The sequence below is a fragment of the Bicyclus anynana genome, chromosome 12 (genome assembly GCF_947172395.1).
Source record: "Bicyclus anynana chromosome 12, ilBicAnyn1.1, whole genome shotgun sequence".
Lineage (NCBI taxonomy): Eukaryota > Metazoa > Arthropoda > Insecta > Lepidoptera > Nymphalidae > Bicyclus > Bicyclus anynana.
In genome coordinates, this window is record NC_069094.1 from 8,639,298 (window position 1) to 8,664,925 (window position 25,628).

The 25,628-nt window shown below is 33.0% G+C and overlaps 5 protein-coding genes across 5 annotated transcripts; 2 read left to right on the forward strand and 3 right to left on the reverse strand.

Moving 5' to 3' along the window:
* The first annotated feature begins 210 nt into the window (after positions 1-210).
* On the forward strand, positions 211-1,454 carry LOC112042868 (tRNA (guanine-N(7)-)-methyltransferase non-catalytic subunit wuho). Its single transcript, XM_024078052.2, has one exon. The coding sequence runs from the start codon at positions 309-311 to the stop codon at positions 1,419-1,421; it is 1,113 nt and encodes a 370-aa protein (XP_023933820.2). The 5' UTR covers positions 211-308; the 3' UTR covers positions 1,422-1,454.
* An 862-nt stretch (positions 1,455-2,316) lies between these two features.
* LOC112049448 (piggyBac transposable element-derived protein 4-like) lies at positions 2,317-3,339 on the reverse strand. Its single transcript, XM_024087324.2, has one exon. The coding sequence runs from the start codon at positions 3,337-3,339 to the stop codon at positions 2,317-2,319; it is 1,023 nt and encodes a 340-aa protein (XP_023943092.1).
* Positions 3,340-3,826: 487 nt separating this feature from the next.
* On the reverse strand, positions 3,827-15,566 carry LOC112042867 (uncharacterized). The gene is made up of 14 exons (XM_024078050.2): positions 15,145-15,566; positions 14,661-14,865; positions 13,415-13,611; positions 12,872-13,121; positions 11,833-12,007; positions 10,945-11,084; positions 10,039-10,555; positions 9,191-9,381; positions 8,606-8,901; positions 6,035-8,036; positions 5,711-5,958; positions 5,047-5,143; positions 4,755-4,924; positions 3,827-4,356 (listed from the first exon to the last, which is right to left on the reverse strand). The coding sequence occupies exons 1-14, from the start codon at positions 15,270-15,272 to the stop codon at positions 4,182-4,184; spliced, it is 4,791 nt and encodes a 1,596-aa protein (XP_023933818.2). The 5' UTR covers positions 15,273-15,566; the 3' UTR covers positions 3,827-4,181.
* A 656-nt stretch (positions 15,567-16,222) lies between these two features.
* On the forward strand, positions 16,223-24,537 carry LOC112042870 (zinc finger protein 830). Its single transcript, XM_024078055.2, has 4 exons — positions 16,223-16,980; positions 18,031-18,158; positions 23,422-23,591; positions 24,356-24,537. The coding sequence occupies exons 1-4, from the start codon at positions 16,524-16,526 to the stop codon at positions 24,501-24,503; spliced, it is 903 nt and encodes a 300-aa protein (XP_023933823.1). The 5' UTR covers positions 16,223-16,523; the 3' UTR covers positions 24,504-24,537.
* On the reverse strand, positions 18,643-22,019 carry LOC112042869 (ATP-dependent (S)-NAD(P)H-hydrate dehydratase). Its single transcript, XM_052884555.1, has 2 exons — positions 21,617-22,019; positions 18,643-19,913 (listed from the first exon to the last, which is right to left on the reverse strand). The coding sequence occupies exons 1-2, from the start codon at positions 21,836-21,838 to the stop codon at positions 19,170-19,172; spliced, it is 966 nt and encodes a 321-aa protein (XP_052740515.1). The 5' UTR covers positions 21,839-22,019; the 3' UTR covers positions 18,643-19,169.
* Positions 24,538-25,628: the final 1,091 nt, after the last annotated feature.

The window sequence follows — 25,628 nt, forward strand, 5'->3', positions numbered from 1 at the left end:
TTTTTAGTTACTACTCCCGTGATGGCACATCGTATCTAATTCCTCTATGACGTCGTATGATTCAATAACATGCCCTCAGAGGATATAACGCGCAAAAGAACTAGAACTCAGAGCCATAGAGCCCGCATTTTCATTTTTTTTTTTAAGCGCCTTGAAGTTGAAGCCAATCATTTATTAAAAAAGTAATTGTCAAGTGTCACTGTCAACGTTTTTATTTTTAGGTTATAAAATTATAAACAACATTAAACGAATTAAACGCGTATTTTCAAATATTGTAAAACTTATATAAAAATTTTGAATATTTAATCATGTCGCTTATGATTGTGAGTAAAAATAGCATTATCGTTTCTAAAGAAGCCTACATTGATTATTACGATTATTGTAAACATACAGTTTTACACATTACATCAAGCACACCAGAAAATGAATCAATTACTGATATCATTGTATCCTCGGACGAACAATTTCTAGCTGTATTATTATCCAAAACAGTTATCATATACGAGTTAATAAATTTGAAGAATATCAAAAAAATTGTTCTTCCAAGAAGTGCTAGTAAAATAAGATTCGATGTATCTAATAAAAAACTATTTGTAGCAGATAAAACTGGTGATGTATTAATCTTTGAATTGAATGAAGACAGTGGATCAAAACTCTTAGGTCATTTGAGTCTTTTATTGAATGTACTGCAAACCAATGATGGTAAATACATTATAACCTCAGACAGAGATGAAAAGATCAGAGTATCTTGTTATCCTAATACTTACAATATTCAAACATACTGTTTAGGTCATAAAGAATTTGTTAATCATATAGAACTTATGCCACACAATGATGCATACTTGACAAGTACTTCAGGAGATGGGACTGTTAAATTCTGGAACTATATTAATGGTACTCTTTTACACACTATCGACACGTTTATGGACTTAAAAGACAACGATGGAATAAAGCGAGAATTCAGTAAGCTAATGGACGAAGAAGGGATAGAAATAAACAGTTTACCAATAGTTGATTATACAATAACCAAGTACAATGAATTTTCTAGCCTTATAGCAGTGGCTATTCATTCATACATGAAAGTTTTAGTATATCAAGTAAGCGTGATAAATAATAAATTTACACACAAGCTTGTAACACATATTTGTGTGAATAATTTTCCTACTGCTATTAAATTCCTGAACTTGACACTGTTTGTGTATGATGGTGTAGATTCAGTAATAAATGAATACCCAGTTGTAGTGGATAATGAAAACATTTCATTGAATTTGTGCAAAAAAATTGAAGCGTTCCAAAATATGGAAGTAGAATTAAGTCCATTTGACCATAGCTCAATCAAATTATTATTCAAAAGAAAATTTGATAATGTGCAAGAGTATCAAGAAAGAAAGAAACTTAGAATGGAAAAACCTAGTAATTAAGGCACAATAATTATAATAAATAATTTAAATAAATTGCTTTTAGTTCATTTTTCCCTTTTTGAAGTAAATATAAATAATTTTAAGAATATATTATGACAACAATTCGCATAGCAGCAATGGTGTTGACCAGAGCATAATATAGTTCTGAGACAGTGGATGTTGGGGTCCCAAGAAGCTGGAATGATGACCCAGGACCTGGAATCTTGAAAATAGGCAATACCAGGATTTTCATTATGTAAAAAATTCTCCTAATAATAGCATATTATTTATAATAATTACTGTTTTTAATATATAACATTAACTGAATTTGGATCAATTAACAATGGTACAGTTTACAGTATTAAAATGTTAACCCCTTATAACCCATGATCATAAATTTTAAAATAATTTACGTTTACGCACTTCTATTAATGTAAAATGAAACACGTATTTTTCAGAAAATCAATTTTTTTATTATTTGTATATTTATTTTGGAAAATAGGGATTGTGACATATCTGTAACATTGAGGCAATAGTATCATATTGTTCTATGTGGTGTGAAACTCTTTGAAGCAATTATTTTTCTTATTATAGCACAGAGCTACACCGCATTTCTCACATACAGTTTGAGAGACTCCTGTGCATTTGGGAAACTTGCACCTGATCCTATTTTCTGACCAAACTGGCCAGTGCCCGACTTGATCTTGACGCACTGCAATCGGCGGAATATACTGTGCAGGACCTTTATGCTTTTTGGCCTGGATATCAATTTCCGTCGATTTGCGTTTTTTGATTGATGTTTTGTTCCCATTGACATTAGAGATGTCAATGCCGTCAACATCAGCCACAAATTCCATTTCAACCACGCTCTTTTTTTGATACCTCCTTGTCAGTAGGTAATTTACAGCTGGGGATTCTATTGCGTCCCAAGGCTCAAAATTCCCTCCTTGGCCAAATGCTCCAGTAATGACAAAGACGTGAAATAGTTATCTCCAGGGAGAACAATATTTTCAGCTCCAGTTTCTATTTCGAATTTGTAAGCGAACCCAGTGACTCCACAAAGCACATATATTTTGTATCCCCATTTATGGGGCTTTTTCGGGTTGTAACGCTTCATAGTATTTCTGGCTTTTGTAGAGCAAATTTGTTCATCCACGCACAAATATTCCTCCTTGATAATCTTGCCAAAACTTTCATTCAATTTAGCGACAATGGGTCGTATTTTATATAATCGATCAGCATCTGGTGCATTACGTTGAGGCATGTTGGAGTTATCATTGAAGTGAATGTATTGGCGTATTTTTTCAAATTTATTTTTGGGCATTGTTTCATATATCAAAGATGTCCCAATGTTTGTATTCCAGTGACTAGTAACTCTCGGTAGTTTTATCAAAGACATGAGAAAAACGATTCCAATAAATTTTTGAATATCAGATTCAGTAACGGAAAAAGATTGGTTAGGATTTTTTTGTATGATGTATAAATTAGTCTGTTCAGCGATAAGATGCATAATTTCTTTAGGAAACAAATGGAGAAAGAATTGTATAGGCGTATCTAGTTCCAATAAATCAGATGGCAATGTGCTATTTCCCGAAAACTTAACTTGCTGGTCGTTTAGAATAAGATTCTTTAGTTTCCATTGCAGTTCCCTCTTGCTTTTGTTTTTTCTAGAATTTGAGCCTGATGTTGTTGCTTGCTGATCTGGTACTGGATCTGGTGGTTGTGGAATAGTTTCGCTATCTTCAAGTTCATTGATAATAGAATTTAAGTCAATACCTGCTGTATCGGCGTCATCGTCAGACATAACATTTTCAAATGGTTCAAAATTGGGATCTATTACATCATCGTCACCAGAATCCATTCCATCTTCACTGTCTTCACCAGTGAGAAGATAATTAACGATTTGATCGTCGCGAAGGCGATTATGTCGTGAAGACATTCTGAAAAAATTATAATTTTGTATTAGCTGTATGACAAAACATTTTTACCCTCACTAATCAATGTTACAGAAATGATACAAACCTTAAAAGTTATCTTTTTAGTACAAAAATACAAAAAATGTAACGACATACTATATAATATCTAATATTAGGTACTTACCCGAATGCCCAAGAAAAAATCGTATCAGTTTAGCAAGGAAAACTATTTTTAACGAATTTCAAACTTTATTGCACGTACCGACTTGTCGCGACTACCTACCTGTCAAATTAAACTTTCAATTTCATACTAGTAACGCCATCTCTGTGTGACGTGGTGTATTATTTCCTTAGTATGGTATGTACCAGTGAAGTTACAATGAGATATAAGGGAATAAGTATGATCTGTAGGAATTTGTAGGATCTTTTATAGTTTGTTACAGAAATGTTACAAGGGGTTAATTTAATTACACGTTATTTTTGGATTGGGTAATAAATAAAAATCATGAATAACCAAGTAATTGTTTATTTTAATTACAGTTAAAACAGAAAAAAATATGTAGTGCAAGTCTTATAAGTTGTACAAAAATAAATGAAACCTAAATGTTGTTTCAACATTAAGCTAACAAGATATCTAAGCCACGGTTTACTAACAAAAAGCTAAATTACATATCACATTTTTAATTAAACACAACAAGATAACCTTAAAAGTGTAGAATTTGATATTCAATAGGTTCTTTCATAGATGTAGGTACCAACTTGTTAAGACTACTGAAATTCATCAAACTTAAGTATTATATTAATACAAACAAATTCTTTACAGTCAATACATCTAAATGCAATAAATACAGCTGGGCTTTTTTATTTACCTAGACTTAAGCACATTCGCAAAGTTACGGAGCTGTGAACTGAGACTGTCTATTCCATTCAAGACACTGTCAACTTCAGATTTTAAATCCATGAGGTCGGGTAAGTTGTTGCAATCTGGCACATTTAGAAGAGTAGTAAATATTTTGTCCCATAAGCTATTTTTCATGTACCTGAAAATTAATGCATATTTACATTAACATATCAATGCTGATTTGTGTTAATATAATGTCAAACAACTTAATAATTGACCTGTTTGGCAAATTGGCTGTGTTGGCCAAAAATGGCAAAAAGGCAGATCAAGTATTTTTCAGATAGCATGGAGAAGGTGACAGTCGCCTGTATGACGTTTATAATACGTACTATTATCGTGAATCGCGGCAAACTTTCCAGAGTGAAACAAACTGTCACCCGCACCATCCTACATGAAACTAATTTATATACAATTAAAAAAAACCGTCATCATCCCTTTTGTTAGAATGGATCAAATACGAAAGAGTGCAGATTACTGTGATGCCTATATTAAAAGGGTGAAAGAGAATATACATATTATACAAAATTTTATACTTGCCTGGGCAATTTTTTGTCAATATTCCATTGTCCAAGACGGTTAGTCACCTTCATGTAGTTGCCCATCAAAATAACGAAAATTGTACCAGCAAGACAGTATAAGTCTGTCTGGTATGTCCAAGGCTTCCCTTCCCTCATTTCTGTACATGTGAATCCTTCAGTTGCAATTAACTAGAACAAACAAACAAATTCCGTTATCAATACTTCTTAAAAAAACCAACCTAAAATGTTTTTTAATGAATGAAATAAATTTACTTAGTATTTAATTAAGTATTGATATTAGGTAAACATACTTCTCTAAACGTCGTTCCTTCAGGAAATAATGACATATCGATTGCACATCCTAAATCAATCAACTGCAAAGATGGTGTCCTCCATTCTTGAGTTGGGCTGTAAGGAATTTAAAAGATATTATAGGTATGTTAAATGTTAATAACAAAACAATGAATTGGGAATTCGGCGTGATTGAATCAGAAATGAGGAAATCCGCAGAAGAACCAAAGTCACTGACATAGCTCAACGAGCCACTAAGCTGAAGTGACAGTGACAGACAGTAGTTCAAAGAGCCGATGGACATTGGGGTCTCAAAGTACTGGAATGGCGACCTGGGTGCAGGTGGCTCAGGATCGAGATGTTTGGAAGTCCCTACAAAAGGCCTATTTCTTGCAGTGGAAGTCCATCGGCTGATATGATGATGATGAACTCTGCACTTTGAGAAATAAGTTTTCAATAGGCATGGTTCCAAGACAGTACAGGAAGACTGCGATCACAAGTGATGGCAAGAATTAAATAAGCTTGTAGACTTTTAATTGATAATTATGTTGTATTACGTTAGCTAGGAGCAGAACTCTGGATTTCCCAGTTGTGAAGAAACCAAACATTGCAGAGAGATCTTCAAAATGTTCAAAAAATTCAAATGTTATTGTTAAATTAATTATACTATAAAATTATACGTACATCTTCATCAATAAAAAGTTGTCTGGCTTAATATCAGCATGGATAATTTGAGCTTTATGCAAGTAATGTACTATTGAGAGCATTTCTGATGTCAATAGAATGACAATAAACTCATTTATGCATTTTGAAGTGGCAACTCTAACTTTGTTTGCGACGTCCAATAAAGATCCATATTTCGAATATTCAGATACAAATAAACTTGCATTATCTCCCAGAAATGCTGTTGTTATGTCCATGTATCCTGGAAGCTAAATACCAAAGTATGTAATATTATTAATCAGAAATAGTAAACAATAAGAAATAAGAAAAACAATTGAAATATACCATGAATGGATCCTTAATTCTCGCTTTTATTTCTTGACAAATGTAGAACTCCCATGGCCGGCTTGGTTTTTGGTACTTTAGAGCTACAGTCTTGTTACTATTCAGGTCCAATGACAAGAATACTGCTCCATAATTTCCTTTGCCAAGTTGTTTTTCTATAGAGAATTTGGTATGTCCTACATTCATAACTGAAGCTGTTTGTATTTTTGGAATGGATCTTACTTCCATGTAGCCATCTGCATGAGTTTTGTTAGGAAACTTGACATATTCAAGTAAAGAGGCTAAAATCTTTTTGTTAAACGGATCAATCACTTTTGGGAATTCAATATCAGCTGGTTTAGGTATGTCACTGGTTTCTACCAAAGAAATTGAGTGAGTGACCTTAAAACTACACTCCATTGAGTTTTCGCTATCCACATCCATTCCGTAACCATCAGATTGGAAGTCCGATTGGCGAGAGTAAATTGAAGAGATTCTACTGTCCTTGCCTACAGAATCCCTGCTGTCTTCAGACTGGATATCTACACGGTGTTCGAAATCCAACTGTCGTTTAGAAATATCCTTGTGTTTTTCGACAGCATGAGATATTTTAGCAGACTGTATTGGTGTAGCAGTTTGAGCCGTCATGCCGTCTTTACTGTCTGTATCGGACAGGCCAGACGTTGGTGGGACTTGAGCTTGCTCAGGACTCGATACATACAAATTCTTATGCATTTTTTGCGATATGTTTGGACTATTCGTAAATTTAGGTGTATTTGCATTGTCTTTCGGTTCATTTCTGTTGGATATGAAGTTCAAAAATTGATTTGAAAATCCAATATCTGGAGATTTCTGACTAAGTTTAACGTTTGGTTGTTCATGCCTGACAGTTCTTAGCACTGAACTATTAGGACTCTTATGTAATGCTGGATTTTTATACTGAACGTTGTTACTGTTATTTGCATGTTTATCACTCTCAGTTCTTTCTGGACTTTTCAATTCTGAAGGTTCTTGTTTAACTTGAGGATCAGAATAGGTATTTTGTACCATAGCAGGTTCTTGTACTGTATTACGGTAATTATTTTGAGGGGGTTGAGGACTTTGGTATATTTGGAACGGTTGATTGTTAGACATTCCGTATGACGATTGGTTGTTTTCTATTACTTTAGCAGGCTGGCGATAAGAATTTTGTACGGCGTTATAATTTACACTTTCCGCATGCTGGTTCGTATTCGAATACATATTTGGGCTATTATATTGGTTTTGAGTGTTATAATTTAGTTGTCCATATGCTTGATTAGGAGCAGTCACTTGACTGGGTCTCTGATAATAGAGTGCGTTTGAGTATTGAGGTTGGTGTGGAGGGCTTTGGAATACTGCAGTGGGTTGGTGTTGCTGTTGGTTAGGATAGACATGACGATCGGCTGGACTAGGGTAGTGGAACTCCTGGCGATTGTAATTCGGTTGCGGACTCATCATAGGATGAGCGGGACTGGCTACCGGCGAATGCTGGTATACCATTTGATTTGAATATGTGGGACTTTGAAACCCTACTGGTACTGATGGATTCATATCGTGGGTATTCACACCAGGGTGTTGGGGACTATGGTAGGGATTCGGGTTTGGACTTCCAAAACCTTGAGCTGGCGGTTGATTCATTAAGTGGTTGTTAGAATAAGATTGTTGATAACCGTAACCTTGCTGGTAGTGGGGATGTATTGACCTTTGAGGAGAATAGCCGCTATAGTTTTGCGGAACAGGTTTTTGATATTGATGATCGTGGGAATGATAAGGCACTGAGGGCGGCGGAAGCGCCCCTTTAATTTCAACTTGATCACGCTTCTGATAGTTTCTAGCGAATTGGCCATTGGGAAGTCTCGATTGACTGGAAATTGAATTTCTTTTAGCGGCAGTGTTCTGTAGGTTGGGATCATTTTGATTATTATACATCGAGTCGTAGTTAGTTGTGTACCCTGTAAAATTTGTTCTTGTTGATTGTCCTGAGGAACTCGAGCCTGATTTACTGTAAACAAGAACATATTAATGACGTAAGCAATACTAACATTAAAATTAAATATTTTTAGGGATGATTTATGTTAGACCGGGACGTGGATATGAAACGTTAAATACAATTTGTATGAAGTTACATTACCCTGTGCATGACCCGGTCTAATACAAATCATCCTTTACCAGACCATTCAAACTAAAAATCAGGGAGTGTTCAGTCTGTTGAGCAAATGATAATAAAACAACTATATACACAAATAATGTATTTTTATTGAATCAACGTATTAATGTATTACAAATTAGTAAGTTTAACATTATTTCAGAATATTATTAGCACTAAAATTCTATATGAATAATGAGTCTGATATAATATTAAGATTAAGAAGTTGACGCACTTACCTAAGCTAATAACTAAGATTTCATGATAAAAAAACAGGTGTCACAGATACAATAAATTGTAAATTGTGCAACTACTCATTACATACAATTACATACTATTTTTTTTTTAATTTATTTTACGGCCTTGGATACATGTCCTTATAGGCCACATACTAATGTAACACAAATTCATCTATGAGAACTTACCTGGTGTACTCCCGGGTCGCTTCCATTATAACAGAGAGGCCTGCGCCATGGTTATCTGTGGCGTGTTGATCCGTCGCCTGTCTAACACATTCTTCCCTTTTGATTCCCGCATGATCGGAGTGTTCTATGACACTCTCATCTATAGCAAACTTTGGTACAGAAGCATATTTACTGGACTGATCAATACAACTAGTAGGTTTCTTAAATTGAGACATATTTGGCGTGCTTGCATCTTTTATATTGAAATTAAACACTTGTGTACACGAAGGTTCTTCATAATAAGCTGTTTTGTTAACCTGAAATAAATATTGAAAATGCAAAAAAAAAAATAATCAGTGTTCAATAATCAGTTAGTTTTATGGTGTAATAATTATGATTAAACTAACATTTAGTTCTTACATCATATCTTACGTGGTACTATTTTTAAGTCATGTACTCATATTTTTCAGAGAGTGTTGATCACCACAGCATAGTTTTTAACTTTTGTGGCATTGTTGTTTTCATTTGTTTATGTATCTTCTTAAAATTATTCCAGATAAAACTTTATTTATTTTTAATAAAATAAAATATTTTTTATAAAATTACCTGATGTGTTGGTACCACAGGAGGGACACTGAACTTATTTGCATTCTCTTTGTCTTCAGGAAAGTTTCTAGGATCTATTTCATAATTTTTCTTTACATTGATAGCCATAGTCATAGATCTATCTTCATGTATGTCAAATTTGGGAACTTCAAATTGTTGAACAGCTACTGGCTGAACCATAGATGGCTCCGCTACAAGAATAATATCACATTATGAAGATGTAGCATATGAATCTTAGCAATATTATTCGTAGTTTAAAATACTGAATCAAGTAGTACTGTCAGAGACAACATTATTTTTGGAACATTTACATAAATCGCATCTAATTCAGTACTAGTTCTATATACAGTGTAATCTCTATATAACGACACTAAAGGGACTGTATATTTTATGGCGTTATAGAGAGGAGTCGTTATATGGAAAGAAGAAAAGTGCATGAGTAAAACTTTTTCGTCAATACACAGTAATTTTCTTTTACTAGCCATGTAAACTATTTGAAAGTTTGTGAGCAACTAAGTTTATAATAATGTATTAAGTTCATGACTTTTACTTATTTGTCATGGTAAACAACAGTGTACACGTGCAATCCCAATTTATATAGTACAGCGACAAAAGAACGTAGACATCTGCACGGTTTACACTAATTTTGGCAAATTAAAAGGTACTTTTTATTACTTAATTGTCGTTATAGAGAGTGGGTGTAACGCTATGTAGTGTGTATCATTGTATGGAAAGCAAGCTATACCAATCAAAGCCATGTGGTTTCGACGCTTTATCGAGATTGTCGTCAAATCGAGTGGCGTTACATGGAGTTCACACTGTACTTTAAGGATTATCCAGTAACTTACCATTATCATTAAATATATTTCTCAGTTCCCATCGAGCTTCTTTTGTGTTCACAGTAACAGAATCACCGAGAAGATTACTCATCAAACTTCTATTAAACTCTTCCATCAAGTTGTTTTTGGCGTAGCCATTTTCGTTATAGGTATTAGTTTGTGGTGCCATTTGATTTTCTTTGTCAATCATAACACTTCTTTCGTTTTCGTCATTTTTCTTAATGCTAACTTCTTTTGAATCTAAATTCACTAATAGTTTAGGTTCACCAGGAGAATGCATATTTGTAACTTTAGTTACATTATGTAAAGTGGGCATTGTCAATGGCATTAGTTGGGCCATATGGTCATGTTCTGTGTCTAGAGCGCAGTTGGCAAGTGTCTCCAGAGCACTACATTGTGCAAGGGTCTCATTAATACTTTTATAGGTTTCTTTAATTTCAATAGCCTCTGTTTTAATCTCTTTTTGTACATGAAATTTTCTAGCTCGGATCTCTTCTAAACTATATTCTTTATCATTAACATATACCTAAAATAAATAATTGATAGTAAAAACAAGACATTTGGAACACCTCTATAACAACTCAAACCAAATCTGACATATAACAAGACTGGAACTTTCTTAGATCAAATACAAAATACAAATCAGGCTTTTCTAGTCTAAGTAATCATAACAAAACAAACAATTTTGTTGTTATATTATTGCTTAGAAACCATAGGGCAACTGACATTATAAGTCTGTAGTGTTACACTAGTGTGCTACACCAAATTGCAAAATAAATTCAATCAAGGACTTATTTACAATATTACAAAAGAAGAAGATATTCAACACACCATACATTTCACCATACAACATAACCCAAAAACAATAATTGATAGTTTTAATACATTAAATGGATCAAAATTTGCATTACATACCTGGGTTTTATTATAACAGGGTATTTTTGTGGGATCAACTGGGTCAGGTACACACAGAGGCACATTAAATCTCAAATCGTCCATACAGTAGGGCAAATGATTTCCAGAAAGTTTTAATTCATCATTGTCATCTTCATATGCTAAAAATATATTGATTTATATAAAAAGAACTATTTTTGTAAATACTGAAAAAAATTAACAACATAAAAATGTTCTAAAAAAATCTCAAAGATTTTTATAAGAATTATTTTTTTTAGTTGGTCTGTACTTATTGAGCAAAATATACTCAGATGCACAATAATGCGCCCATTTAAATATACTCGCGTCATATTAAAGAGGGCGGATAATTGTCCCTGTTAAAAACTCCCAAACATCTTTATAAGAATTATTTTTTTTAGTTGGTCTGTACTTATAGAGCAAAATATACTCAGATGCACAAATATCCGCCCACTTTATTATACTCGCGTCATCTTAAAGACGGCGGATAACTGTGCCTCTGAGTATATACGACACCACACTGAAAATGTTGTCTTGATGAATTATTTTACACAAAACATGTGATGTTGTTTATGTACTCGATTAAAACAAGTATACATTATCAGTCAATTTCAAAAGACATACACATCATCGTAAAAATTCAAAAATTCAAAATTCATTTATATCAATTTGGCTTATTTTACAAGCATTTTTGAAATGCCAAGTTATGTCATAATTTAATTTAATGTAATGGTGGTAATAATAGTTGAAAAATTGAAGATACGAGGGTTCCAAATGCGCCTTGGTCCGGAGAAGAGCCCACAACCAACTCAGCCAAGGTTTATTTAGTATACTTACTGTAACATACTATGTGACATAACTTTAATAAGCTGAGGAAAAATAATAACTCACGTGTAAAAGGCAGTTGCTGATGTGGTACAACATTTGTATGTACCATCTTAGTCTTAGGGTTCGTCCATATACCAACTTCTCTCTGATTCTCAATATTACTGCAGGCTTGCACTAGTGATGCGGGTCCTGGGTCCTCTGCCACTGGAATCGCTCCCCTTGAAGTTGAAGGGGCATCCTAAGGCAAAAAACAAAAACCTTTTTTATACTAGTCAGCTACTATACTAAAATACTCTTATATTATGTTTCAATATTAAATATTGTAACTATGGCACTGATATTTTAGTTGTAAGAATGTAATTAGAAATAAAACATAGCTCAAAAAAATAATGAAGTAAATTATTTTGTTTAGTTTTTCATTTTAAATATCTTTATTGCAACAAACATAGACTCAGAGGCACAATTATCCGCACACTTTAATATGACGCGAGTATATTTAAGTGGGCAGATAACTGTGCCTCTGAGTATACATATAAAAACATACAAAAACTTACATATTATTTTAATATTAAGATTCTATTAGCTGTTCTAGTAGTCCTATGATGTTCACAGAAATGATGTCCTATTGTGAACCAATGGTGAATGAACCAGAAATGATGTTCTATTGCAACAAAAGAGGGTGATATGTATCTATTGGACGACATTATGTGATTTTGTTTTTGGAGTTTACTCCTTATGAATCGATTTTTCATATTTAGCCCTTAGTATGAAAAAAATATGAGCAGTAAATTTCAATGAATGAATGACAGTGTTACGTTTTTGTGTTCAACCATGTGTGCACATATAAAATGCCTGATTTTTTTTTCATGCCTGAAAAGTGAAAGGAAAGGCAACGGAGGAGCAGTAGGCCGCGACGTGCTGCTCCTCGGTTGCGCACCTTTCACATTTAAGGCATTAGTATGCTGCGGGGCAACATACACCTATTTAGACAGTCGATCTGAAAAAGTAAATTCCATTTGTGCGTCGGAGCTGACACACACTTTTTTGTGTGAGATATGTTGTGGCACTTATCTTAGGCCTACATAATATAAGATGTACTCACCTCATACACATTAATCATGATATTAGAGTTAGGAAGTCTACTATCTGCAGGTTGTTGTCTTACAACACCAGGTACCACATGTTTTATGCTATCACCCACTCTTTGTACTGGCACATTGGCAATATTCCGTCTTTTAAAAGATTTCAAGGATGTTAAAGCCAATCTGGTCTCTGCCAAAGCTGAAGCTGCCTTTCTCTTAGTAGGGGAATCATCGTGTAACATCCTTTGAGCAAAAAACAGTTGGAAGTTCCTGAAAACACTTTTAGATTAAAATGTGATAAACCTATTAATAAAGATTAACTTTGAAATCTTGTGATATGCTAAAAATGTAAGGATTAAAAGTATATGTATATGCTACAAGTCAAATAAGCAGATAACCATTTTGTTAAGATTTATGGCTGTGTGGATGTGAATTACAATAAGCTCTATCAATGTCTGTGACATACTACTCAAAACAACAAATCATCAACCCCACCATATGCAAATCCCCCCCATCATTACTCAAATGATGATTTATATGATAATAGTAGCTGTAACACTTACATATGTGCTTGTTCAAGTTCATCTAATGGTTGCGCTTTTGCCTGAAGACCCAACATGTACACTTGGTTTGCTTTCTTATAATCTCCAGACTCCTCACTGTAGCAAGCCCATGCTCTGTAAAACTCTGAGCATTCCACACCAATCCCAGTATTGTAAAGCCTTTGATATATTTCCAGTGGATTTGAGAGACAATCAACCTAAAAAAATTTCAATATTTTTTGCTTTATAATAATGATGAAATTTTTAAAATAGTGTCACATATTTAAATTGTTAACAGAGCAAAATATGTTACATTAATGATACAATATTAATTTCTTTCAATAAAAACAATTAATTATATGACTATTCACATGACATTTTACAGTGTTTCATATTAACATTTCACAAACTAAAGCATTCTATGTGATGCAAGAACCTCATGATTATGCAACATTACAACTACACTGATTACTGAGGTGTATTTAGAGTATTTTTATATTGACACAACACACACACACACACATAATATGATTTTCTAATGTCTATAATAATATACATAGAATTTCATTTTAAATTTGAAGTACTGCATGAGCACAGTTAAGGATTGCACATCATTGATGCCTGTATTAGAGAAGGTTTTTATTTTTTAAAATCTGTATAATACAGTGCCTAGGTTTACACTTTGTGCATGTATAAACACTAAGTTAAAATAACTTATCACAGTTCAAATGTAAATGCAGTATATTCAAACTTCAAATCCTCATACGACACAAAAATGAAGCACTAGCAAAAATTGAGCTGTTTTAATAAAACTGTTTTGATGATCATATGGCTATGATCATCAAATGCAAGACAATAATATAGTGCAGACAACTTTGCTACATAAAATTGATTGTAGTTTAAAAGAAAGCCAAACTTTTAAATCTTAAATAATATGTACCCAAATAAATTTAAAGGTTTGACCTACTAGCTCATTCTTATACTAAGATGGACATAATAAAAAGACTACAAATATAATATTATAAAGTTCTGTTACAAATTGAAAAATGTACAGTATGTAATTTTGTAGAACCATACACTTTGTTTACCATACCTGTTAATATGTGTTTGTCTGTTCAGTTTCAAAATAATCATTGATAACTTTTATTAACTTAAATCTCAACATAGTTTTTACACATGAATTTGATTTTTCTGATATAGATTTAATTTTGTATAAGATATTTAATACCTTGTAATAAACAAAATAACTTAAAGATACATCACTTACATATTTAATCCATAATTTTACAAGTCTCCGGTCTTGAAAATATCTTTCATCTTTTTCAAACAACTGCAAACAGTCTTTTATTAATTTATCAATATTACCTTCATGTCCATGTTTGGGATAAGACTGTTCAACCCATTGTATGTAGTTAAACCAAGGATCTAAAGGATCAGGCCCTTGATAATGTCTAATAGCATTTTCGTGTTCCCTGAAAAGATGTTTGAATTAACATTTCTGCTTCAAGACAAATGTTTATAAAAAATAGTAAAAATAAAGTAATAATTGATACATATGTGCGACAAGATGAAAAATTATAGAAATTACCAATTTTAAAACTCTTGGAACTGTTTAAACAAATAATTAATACTTAAATCTTTAAAAACAAACTTTATCATTTGAACCAACATTTAGTGATGTAAATCTTTTAGTTAAAATAAAATCCCCCTGGAACCATAGGTATATATGACGAACTTGAAAAATTCCTTACTCTTTTTGCAACTGAAGCTGTCGCTGGGCATCAACATCTGACTGAGCTTGCAGTGCAGTACCAAGCTGCACGAGATTTCTACCGCCTCTCAGAGGCTGAATATTCTCCTTACTGACATCAATATCCATCTTAGCACTTGTTCACAGTCAAAATATCAGAGCATTACAGTTAATAACACAATATACGTCCACAAATACGTGATCGTAAACCTCACATAGACAGACTGGATTTTGCCTTTACACACAAATGAGAAACAATAAATAAGCACGTTCTAACTATAAATATAATGAAACATTAATAATTTTGTTTAGCAAATTATAAATTAAACGTTTCGACTATAATATTTCCAAAAAAATCATATTTGTTAAAACTGAAGCACAATCCTAAATTCACTGTCCAATTGTCCATCAAAGTGACAAAAATACTAAGAGGAACGTTGTCTATGGTATAAATTCAAATTTCAGAAGCATGGCCGTTATAAATTAAAATCAACTCTAAATGCACCAATATATTTTCTTAACTAAGAGTGTTGGAAGGAAAGCGCAGTGTTGGTCAACCCACCAATAGGTGGACTAACGACATCAAGCGGGTCAGTGGGTTGCAGGGAACCGCTGGATACAAGCAGCCTAAAACCATGGCCGTAATATTTGTTGGTGGCAAACGTCCACCGGTATTTGTTCATCATGATGATTTTAGGAGTATATTTCAAAGAATGTAGATAACAGTAAGTATATTTCGAAAAATTTTTTATTAGGCTTTTTCATGGTATCTATGGAATTTTTTATCTCTGGCTTAGACCATTAATAATATATTGTTAATGGTCTAAGACCTCTTGAGAACTCATTGGTTAGACAGCTTTTATTACTGTGGAATTAAACAATGTCCATGTGTTATATTCATATTAATTAAATAAAGCTAAAGTCTTATATTTAAAAAGATAACGATAATAATATGGACATAGAGCTCGTTAGAATTAAGAGCTTGAAAGCCATTTTAACAAAAAAAAAAGAACGAACTCTGAGGTACTGTCATTTTGACCATTGACAGTGACAGCTGTCATTTTTGAATTGGCAATTGGCATAAGGCATTGGCAATCAAATGAATATGAAAATTGAATTGAAATTAAATTTGATGGCATTTGGCAAAGCAAAACTCAAAACTCGTGCTGAAAAAGCGTTTTCTCTTGGAGTAATAATATATTCTTTACCCTAGTTTTAATGTAGATCACAGGAAACAAGTAATTTCTTGTTTTTATTTAGTTTATACATATCGTAACTTTAATTTTATTAACTACTGGTTGCCAAAAGCAAATTGATACAATAAACAATACAGCAGGGTCTTGGGTAAACTTTCAACTTTGTATCTCATTGAAACGAAATATGGCTTTACCTTTGCATGCTGAAAAGAGAAAGGCTCAGGAGGAAATGCGACGTTTGATGTTAGAGCGAAAGAATAAAGACAAGAAACCAAAACAAATTATAAACAATCCACTAGCCAAATATAATAACATTGGTCAACTTATGTGTGTTCTCTGCTCCTCCATTGTACGCTCAGAGAATGTGTGGGAAGTGCACATAAACAGCAAGCAGCACAGAAATAATGTTGATCAAGCAAAGAAGTTAAAACAACTAACCAACAATTTCACAGATGATAAAGTGAAAAAAAGGTTGGCTACCACAACATTGGACACACCACAAGAAAAAAAACCTAAAGGGATATTGAAAAACTCTGTTGAGAAACCTCCAGTTGTACAGAAACCTAAAAATAATGCACCCATAATTTTTTCACATCACGATGAGCAAGTTGTAAGGAAAGACATTAGTTCTACAAGGCAAGGTGGTATATTTTGTAATATAAAATTTAACTAACTGTACCCAGCAGTTTAGTCCTAATATATTCCATTCCTATCTGAATATGGTAAACAAAAAAAATAAACCTTGGCTGAGTTTGTTGTAGGCTCTTCTCGGACCACATTGCATTTGGAACCCTCATAACTTTCATTTTAAATTTTCGAATTTACTTACTGCCATTAAATCATGACATAACTTGGCGTTTCAAAAGTGCTTGTAAATTAAGCCTAATTGAAATAAATTAATTTTAATGTTTTTTTCGATCTATTCTAATATCTATTCTAGACTAATGAGCATCTAATTAAATCCTATCTGTTCTGTTTGTTCTGAGAAGTCCCAATTCTATCACTTTCTACAGTACTATTTCCAATTAAGCTACTATTGATTGTGATACATTGTTTGGTCGCATGTTAGGCCTACTGGTGTGATTTATTAACAAACATTCATACATACATCCAAACTTTTATTTTTATTAATATTAATTGGATTAAAACTTGAACACTTCAAAAACTAAAAAATGTGGAATGACATTCACTAGGTACCCACAGATCATGTCAGGGGCTTAGCTACCACCATATCAGCCATATCAATGATATAGGGCCACTGGACTGCAGGGCCCCAATGTGTGAAAGCAAAAATTAGCAAAATGTACTTCACAATTTCACTTAATCTGGTGCCTCCCAGGCAAAAAACTACAGAGTTTTTATTTCAAAAATGACAACAACAAAACAGTTTTCTTCCCTGGTTAAGCATGCACCTAAAAGTTGGAATCAATCAATTAAATCAGTAGTAGGTTAATTAAGTCACTGTAATATTTATTTTAAGCAATTCTTTTCCCTACATTTGGGGCCGTCAACTAATTTTGATACAGGGCCCCTCCAAGGCACGCTACGCCACTGGGTCATGTGATAAAGTTGTTGATTTGACAGCATTAGCATTGTAGAAATAGAAGCAATGTGTTTCATGGCTAAATGCCCTGAAATTGTGATTTTGTTATAAACATGTTTAATATATTGAGTTTTTTTATAATAATTAGGTGAAAAATTAGAAGAGAAAGCTGTTGAAAAGAAAGTTGAAAGTAACACACAGGAGATTGTCCCAGATCCATCACTTACACAACCAATTCCTGAAGGATTCTTTGATGATCCCATATTGGATGCAAAGGTATGAATATTGTCTTATCTTATTGTCTTTTCTTCTATACTAATATTATAAAGAGAAAAGTTTTGTTGGTTTGTTTGTTTGTTTGCTCTGAAAATACTGAACCAATCTGAAAAATTCTTTTAATGTTGGGATGATACACTATCCTCGGATGCTATAAGCCATATTTTATCCCTGTATTTCTACAGGAACAGGAACTATGAGGCTGAAACCGTGTGGTGTCTGCTAGTATTATAAAAATTGTAATAACTATAAATTATATGAAACAGATACTTAAGATAATGATTGTGATTGACAGCTTTACACTCTCTATGCTGGATTTTGTAATTAAGCAAGTTTGTTAAATATAAAATTAAGTGTAGTTTTGTGGTAAGATTTATTTATGACCACTATTTGATGTTTTAATTTCTAAATTAATAACAAAAATCTCTATTATCTAAATCTAAACTAATTAGGGGAAGGTTTGGAAACCAGTTTGTTCAAATAATAATATTTGATTGATTTTATAAATATATTTTATATACCCGACTTACCAATAAAAAACTTTATAAATATATCACCTAAAAGCGTACTTGATGTGCACTGTTTACTCACAAACAAATTAGAGATGAAGGTAGAAAATGCATGTAATTTCATAACTTATTTATTTTAATTTACATATTATTGTTTTTACATAAAATGTTATCCAAAATATTTTAACTATATCTAATTTTTCCAAGCTTATAAATCAAATTTATTTTCATTAGCTTAAGAACAAAGTTATTAGGTGTGAAATTACTAGCAATTTATACCCTCATTTTTAATTTTTTGTTGGTAAACAGTGCACATTGCGAGTGGCTTAATTAAAGCATAACTGCATTATAAGTGATTGAACAGCAAAGTTCAGGTTTATTGATTAAATAGGAAATTTTATTTTTGTAAAGTGCAGAAATGTTTACTTATGACTTATAAACCATATTTTAATACAAACATCATCACAATCACATAAAATCATGGCCATTTATTACTAATAACTTATTCTTCATACAATTCCTGAAATGCACCATGAATATGCTCAAACATGTCTGTCGCTAACATACTTCTGCCTTTTTCACAAAATGCCTTTGAATTACATGTTCTTATTAATCTAGAAGCTGCAAAACATGACAGAGATGATGCAAACAATGCTTTATCAACTTGTATTCCAATATTCAGTTTTTCTGAGGAAACCAGAGACCAATGAAGGAATGTTGCAATAGATCCTGACAGTAGGTCACCTTGACCACCACATCTCCTTCCAGATCCTCCAGTTTTATTTTTCCACTTTAATTGAGAGTCATAACTAAACAATTCATCGGCTTCTCCTTTTCTTAAAATAGTTACACTTTTTCCAAGTGTTGTTAACCCAGTTTCACCATTTAATTTATTAATGAGCCTTTCAAATTCTATTTTATTTGGCGTCAATATAATTGGTGATGTAAAATCTTCTAACAGCTTAGGGTTTTCTGTTATTAAATATAAACCATCAGCATCAATAACCAATGGTATTTTTTTGTAGTTAATTAATTTTATCAGTTCTGAAACAACTTGAAACGTTTTGGCATCTCTTCCTAAGCCTGGTCCTATAACTATAACATGAAGCCTTTCAAGCCAAGGTGATATTTCATTTATAGGATTTGTTGCGTCAAGTAAAGGATGAACTATCAATTCAGGACTGTATGATTTGATCACTGAGGCTGCTGGTGTTGTACAGAATATGTGAACTAAATCAGCACCAACCTGCAATAAAAAAATGCAACATATTAATAAAAACAGTATCATAATTAGAAATGTTTTTGTATATAAAAAGTATCAGGATGGGAACCTGCAGCAGGATGCAATAGCAATAGGGTACAAAATCTGGAGATCTTTTAGTTCATAGTATACTGTAGATTCTGGCGGGCCCATATAAAAAATCATTAAGTTTGAGCAATTTTGTTGCATAATATTGTAAGATAGCCATTGACCTCTTATAATATAAAAATTTTAATAAAAAAAATACAACCGACTTCAAAACCTAAAAACGTACCCACTAAACTAAAAAGTGAAAAATAACATCATAATATGTTCTACCTGCTGATCAGTATGAAGGCGGTGCTAAGCCGGTGATGTATTAATTCAAGCCATGTGAGAATATCTTATAGATTTAGATTTTGCAGACAGTGTTGTTTCATGTGGTCCTGTCAGAAATGGCTTAAATTAAGACAACACTGGCTAAGCACCGCCTTCATACTGATCAGCAGGTAGAACATATTATGATGTTATTTTTCACTTTTTAGTTTAGTGGGTACGTTTTTAGGTTTTGAAGTCGGTTGTATTTTTTTTATTAAAATTTTTATTATTTTTCCATTTTTAGTGTAAAATTTCATCTCAAACGAATACATCAGACCCTTAATGACAGTCACAACCCATCTTGGTACAAAATTCTCAGCAATACAAATTAATCAAGCCCAAGCACAAGGTAGCTACCGTAAACCGTTAAGGAGTTCCCTTAATTGACCTTGGTCTTCATCATCAGACCCCTAATAACAGACACAACTCATCTAGGTAGAAAGTTCTCAGCAATACGAATTAATCAAGGCCAAACACAAGGTAGTTACTGTTAACTGTTAAGGAGTTCCCTTAATTGTCCTTGGTTTTCATCACCAAACCCCTAAATGACAGTCACGACTTATCTATGTGGAAAGTCCTCATTAATACAAATTAATCAAGCCCAAACACAAGGTAACTGCTGTAAATCGCCGATCAGTTCCCTCGTCTGTTTTATGGCTCCATCATCAGATCGATTTTAAACCTTCATGAAATTGTAGTGCTTAAAAGTACTAAATGGAAAAGTATACGAACACACTAGACACCCATATAATTTTCGAAAGTTCCCCTCAATTTCTCCAGGATTCCATCATCAGATCTTGACATGATGGCAATGGGACCAAATGGGGACTATACCGTTTCAAACAAAAAAAGAATTTTTGAAATCGGTCCAGGCGTCTTTGAGTAATCGGTGTACATACATAAAAAAAAAAAAAAAAAAAAAAAAAAAATACCGACCGAATTGAGAACCTCCTCCTTTTTGAAGTCGGTTAAAAAGGACACACAATCATGTAAAAAAATTTCACTTAAGAACTAGCCAATTTTGCTTTGACAGTTTTAGAATTATTGGTAAAGAAAATTATACCTAAAGGCCTTTAAATATAGTCCAATATTCAATAAAATCCCAAATTCAGTTTTAAATAGGAGATCTATGAAGATAGCCAAACAATGTGACCAATTTTAAGCCTCAATAGCTATATGGTACAGGGACTGTACTCATCATCTTGAAGTCATCATTCAACGAACTATTGTAGTACCCACTCCCAGCAGAGTCTTTTCAGACTAGTTGCAAAGGGAACAGGAACATTGGTGATATTTGAAAAAGGTCTACAAAAATTAAAAAAAAAACTAACTTTCAAAGCACTTATGCCTGCAAAATAAGGAGCGCCCGTATATTCGAGTGAGCCTCCTACAACTCCTATTCGTCCTGATTGACCTTTGTGGTGTGTTCCATCTAATGGTGGTATGCATAATTTTATGAATTGTATAATCTTTGTCTCATCCATCACAGAAAATTGACGAAATTGAGAGTAACTTCTTAGTAATGGAGCTGTTAAGAAAATTTTTAATATCATATCAAACCTAAAAAAAACTAAAAACCCATTATTGCAAGTCACCACTCAGTACTTTACTTAAATTATGTTTCAAATATTCTGTGACATATGTAATATGTAGTTAGTACACGTATAATGTTCAAGATAATTCTGTTGAACACTGTGATCTTGCAAATAACATTAATATTACACAGCGTTTTCAAAATTTGCAAAATTTAAAATTTCCATCCATTTATTTATTTTGGTTAGGTGCTTTTACGTCATACGTCAATTTCAAGTTGTCAAATGTCAAAATTGACAAATTGTAAACATCTGTCATCTGTATGGTCATCTGTCAGTTGTCCGTTCGACACATGACATGTTCGACAGTTCAACTGAGAATCAATTTTGGAATCTAGGCTTTTAGTGCCCGCGCTGCATTTTACGCCTACAACGCAGATTTACTTCATCTTCGCGGTTAAAGTTAGGCAATCATAATTTTATACTATATAAAGTCAAATCAAAATCACCGCAAAAAGTAATCCGAATAATACTGGCTACAATACTGAGTACACACATGCACAATTTTGTCTTTAATTCCATTTTATATTTACCTATGTATAAATAGTTTTTACACTTCCTGAACACACAACTCGACATTGTAAACAATATTTGGGCATTATTTGTTTAAATAACATTGCTGACCACAACTAACATTGAGTTGGCTGTAAATTTCCTCTTTTAAGCGCCTCATTTTTCATGTGCTAGTAACACATCTGACAGTATTTAATATAATTGGTAAAAGGTAAAGTAAAAAGTTTATTTTGATATCACCATGCAGATACTAGCGGTTAAACACGTTGCCTGCTATCTCATTGGTAATGTTACATACATAAAAATAACTCAAAACGCCTGAACTCTTTAGCGAAATTTAACCTTTCAAATCCTCAGCACTCGACCTTTTTAGTCTGAGCAATGTGCATGTCTCCTTTGCTCGACGTGGCCCTCGGGTGGGCTGTCGTAAAAATAATATAAATAAGATATGAGATAGTCATAGAAAAGGCGTATAAGATGATTAATGATGCTTGCGAGAGCCTCTAGACCTCTTTAATCCGGCCCTATCGCAAAATCCGTTCTTAACGGGTACCTACTAACTGTAAACTATCTCCTTGCCGAATTTATTATTTGTAGGCCAAATGACCTTTCAGTGACCGAACATTTTTTCCCGTTTTCGCTACAATTCTGATCGCGGTGCTTTGCTCCTATTGGTCGTAGCGTGATGTTTTATAGTTTATAACCTTCCTCGATAAATGGGCTTTTCAACACAAATAATTTTTCAATTCTAATCATTAGATTGTCAGTAGGTAAGACGAAATTGCCTGAACGCCCCGTTCAGGCAATTTCGTCTTGTGCAAGTGCAAGTGTCGTACGATTACGTCACGTACAATATCGCGACTGTTAGCAGGAATCGATATTTATGCGAACTTTGTATGCATGTAAAATCATAACTATTTGGTATTAAATAAAACGAAAAGTAATGTTTTTGTACGAGTATATATAAAAGCTCTAATGTAACAAAGTGTCAAGTAATTTTGCATATCTAGTGACATTCTCCATTGTTTTAGGCCCGTAATATTGAATACAAAGATCCTGTTGAAGAGGAATGGGAAAAGTTTCAAAAAGAAATAAAAGAAGAAACTACTACTTCTGCAGAAATTATTGCTGGTGAACAAGAAGAAGCTACAGCAGAACGACAAATTGATGAAATAGATGAACAGATACGAAACTGGTCAAGGTATCAATTTAGTTTATATGTGGCATCCATCTATATATTATTTTACTGTGTGGAATTCTGGTTTTTCGGATATTTTTTATTATGCTATGCAGTCTTCAGTACTCCTTTGAAAATATTTTCGTTTGTCTTTCTATTTGTAGCATAAAAGCTCCAAAACTAATGAACCGATTATAACCATTCTTTTACCAATTAATAGCTACATTATCATCGAGTAACATGGACATACTGAGCGTGAAAGGCCAGTGTATATAACCTCTGCCTCCGATTCCAGAGGGTGTGGGTTCGAATCCGGTCCGGGGCATGCACCTCCAACTTTTCAGTTGTGTGCATTTTAAGAAATTAAATATCACAAAAAACATCGAAACAATTTCTGCGTGTGTGAAGTCTGCCAATCCGCATTGGGCCAGCGTGGTGGACTATTGGCCTAACCCCTCTCATTCCGAGAGGAGACTCGAGCTTAGCAGTGAGCCAAATATGGGTTGTAAATGATGAACATGGTTTATATTTTAACATCCGTATTCCGCTAGTAGTTGTAGTAAAAGATATCCATATTATGCTACTTTAAGCTGTGGCATAATCACTTTAAATAAACTATAAAAATATATTAAGTAGTTTCGTTGATTGACCTGAACCATACAGATAATAGAAAATTAAATATGATTAGACTTTGATACATATTTGGCTTTTGATTTGGTTGGACTTTCTGTATTTTAAATAATTATAATTGATGCGTAATTTAAAACAGTAATCCTCTGTTTTTGTAGAGTGTTGGATTTGGAATTGAAAAAGGAAGAGACAAAGAAGAAAATTCAAGATATAGAGATGCTAAACGAGGATGATGACAATGATTCCGATAATGAAGCTGAAATTGATGAGTTCTTAGACTGGCGAGCTAAGAAATCTTATTCGTAGCATTACATAATATTGAATATAACGGTTTATTTTATTTTAGTTTTTTAATTATATAATTAAAATGTGCAGCAAGTGCCTTGTTCTCTCAATAATCAGACATGCTTACTGAAGTAAAACTTTTTTTTATTTATGAAAGAAGTCTTGCTTTAATCATGTGGTCTAAAGCACACTTGTTAATTTAATCTACTCCGCGATTTTTTTCGCGAGATAATCTTAAGAATATGCTTGTAAAGAAATTTTAAACCCCTTTAAAATGATATATAATGGACATGTCCCAAAATGGGCCTTTATTATTTATAATTTTTTAAGCAGGTCGATAGTATTTTTTAGTAGTAAAATACCGACCGAATTGAGAACCTCCTCCTTTTTGAAGTCGGTTAAAAAGTGTTCAAAACAGGCAATAAAAACGTCATCTGGAATTGAATTCCCGGTGTAAGCTGACAATGTCATGTAATATTGTCAAATGTCAATAAGACACAAGTTAAAAAGAAACATTGTATCGTAGACAGAGAAGCATTAAACAAAAAAATCCTTAAATTGCTTTTAAAACGCCTTATGCGAACGCTACTACGCGAAGATCATGCCAAGGGAACTTAGAAGAACGTGAAATCTTTATGAAGCAGCGCCATCTACATCCTAGATTTAAGATTCCAGGATAGTAAATACAATTACATAGATGTGTACGTACTGGAATGTTTTTAGAGATTAAACCCGTGTAAGTACGGAAAAAAAACCGAAAAAAAAGAATTATTTATCCTTTTAATTTTGACGCGTAATAGAAAGAATGTGTTTGTATTTCTAAAGCAAAGGGATTATTAATGAAAAACAGTAAGTGTACATTAATTTCAACGATTTTCCACATAGTCATTTGGCCTAGTGGTGCATAACAAAGGTACAATATAATAATCCTGAGTTCGAGTTCGGGGGTAACAAAGGAAAACTTTTTGTCTTTTTTTTTGTTTTTCTCAATTGGTTTCTTCAACTATTACAAAATCAAAAATGTCTCTCCTTTACAAAAAATATGCATTATTATTTTTATACTTTTTACAATACTAAAAATACCTTATCTAGTCACTAGATGGCGCTATCACATTCGTTCCGAAAAAAGTTCGAGTAGCCTATCTA

Coding starts and splice junctions, on each gene's coding strand:
- LOC112042868 (XM_024078052.2), top strand. CDS start 309: ATGTCGCTTATGATTGTGAGTAAAAATAGCATTATCGTTTCTAAAGAA.
- LOC112049448 (XM_024087324.2), bottom strand. CDS start 3,339: ATGTCTTCACGACATAATCGCCTTCGCGACGATCAAATCGTTAATTAT.
- LOC112042867 (XM_024078050.2), bottom strand. CDS start 15,272: ATGGATATTGATGTCAGTAAGGAGAATATTCAGCCTCTGAGAGGCGGT. Junction 11,085..11,832: donor TCAGCAACTGCCTTTTACAC/GTGAGTTATTAT, acceptor ATATATTTTTAG/CATATGAAGATGACAATGAT. Junction 5,144..5,710: donor AACTTTTTATTGATGAAGAT/GTACGTATAATT, acceptor AATTCCTTACAG/CCCAACTCAAGAATGGAGGA.
- LOC112042870 (XM_024078055.2), top strand. CDS start 16,524: ATGGCTTTACCTTTGCATGCTGAAAAGAGAAAGGCTCAGGAGGAAATG. Junction 16,981..18,030: donor CATTAGTTCTACAAGGCAAG/GTGGTATATTTT, acceptor TATAATAATTAG/GTGAAAAATTAGAAGAGAAA. Junction 18,159..23,421: donor ATCCCATATTGGATGCAAAG/GTATGAATATTG, acceptor CCATTGTTTTAG/GCCCGTAATATTGAATACAA.
- LOC112042869 (XM_052884555.1), bottom strand. CDS start 21,838: ATGATATTAAAAATTTTCTTAACAGCTCCATTACTAAGAAGTTACTCT. Junction 19,914..21,616: donor CAGGCATAAGTGCTTTGAAA/GTTAGTTTTTTT, acceptor TTTTTATTGCAG/GTTGGTGCTGATTTAGTTCA.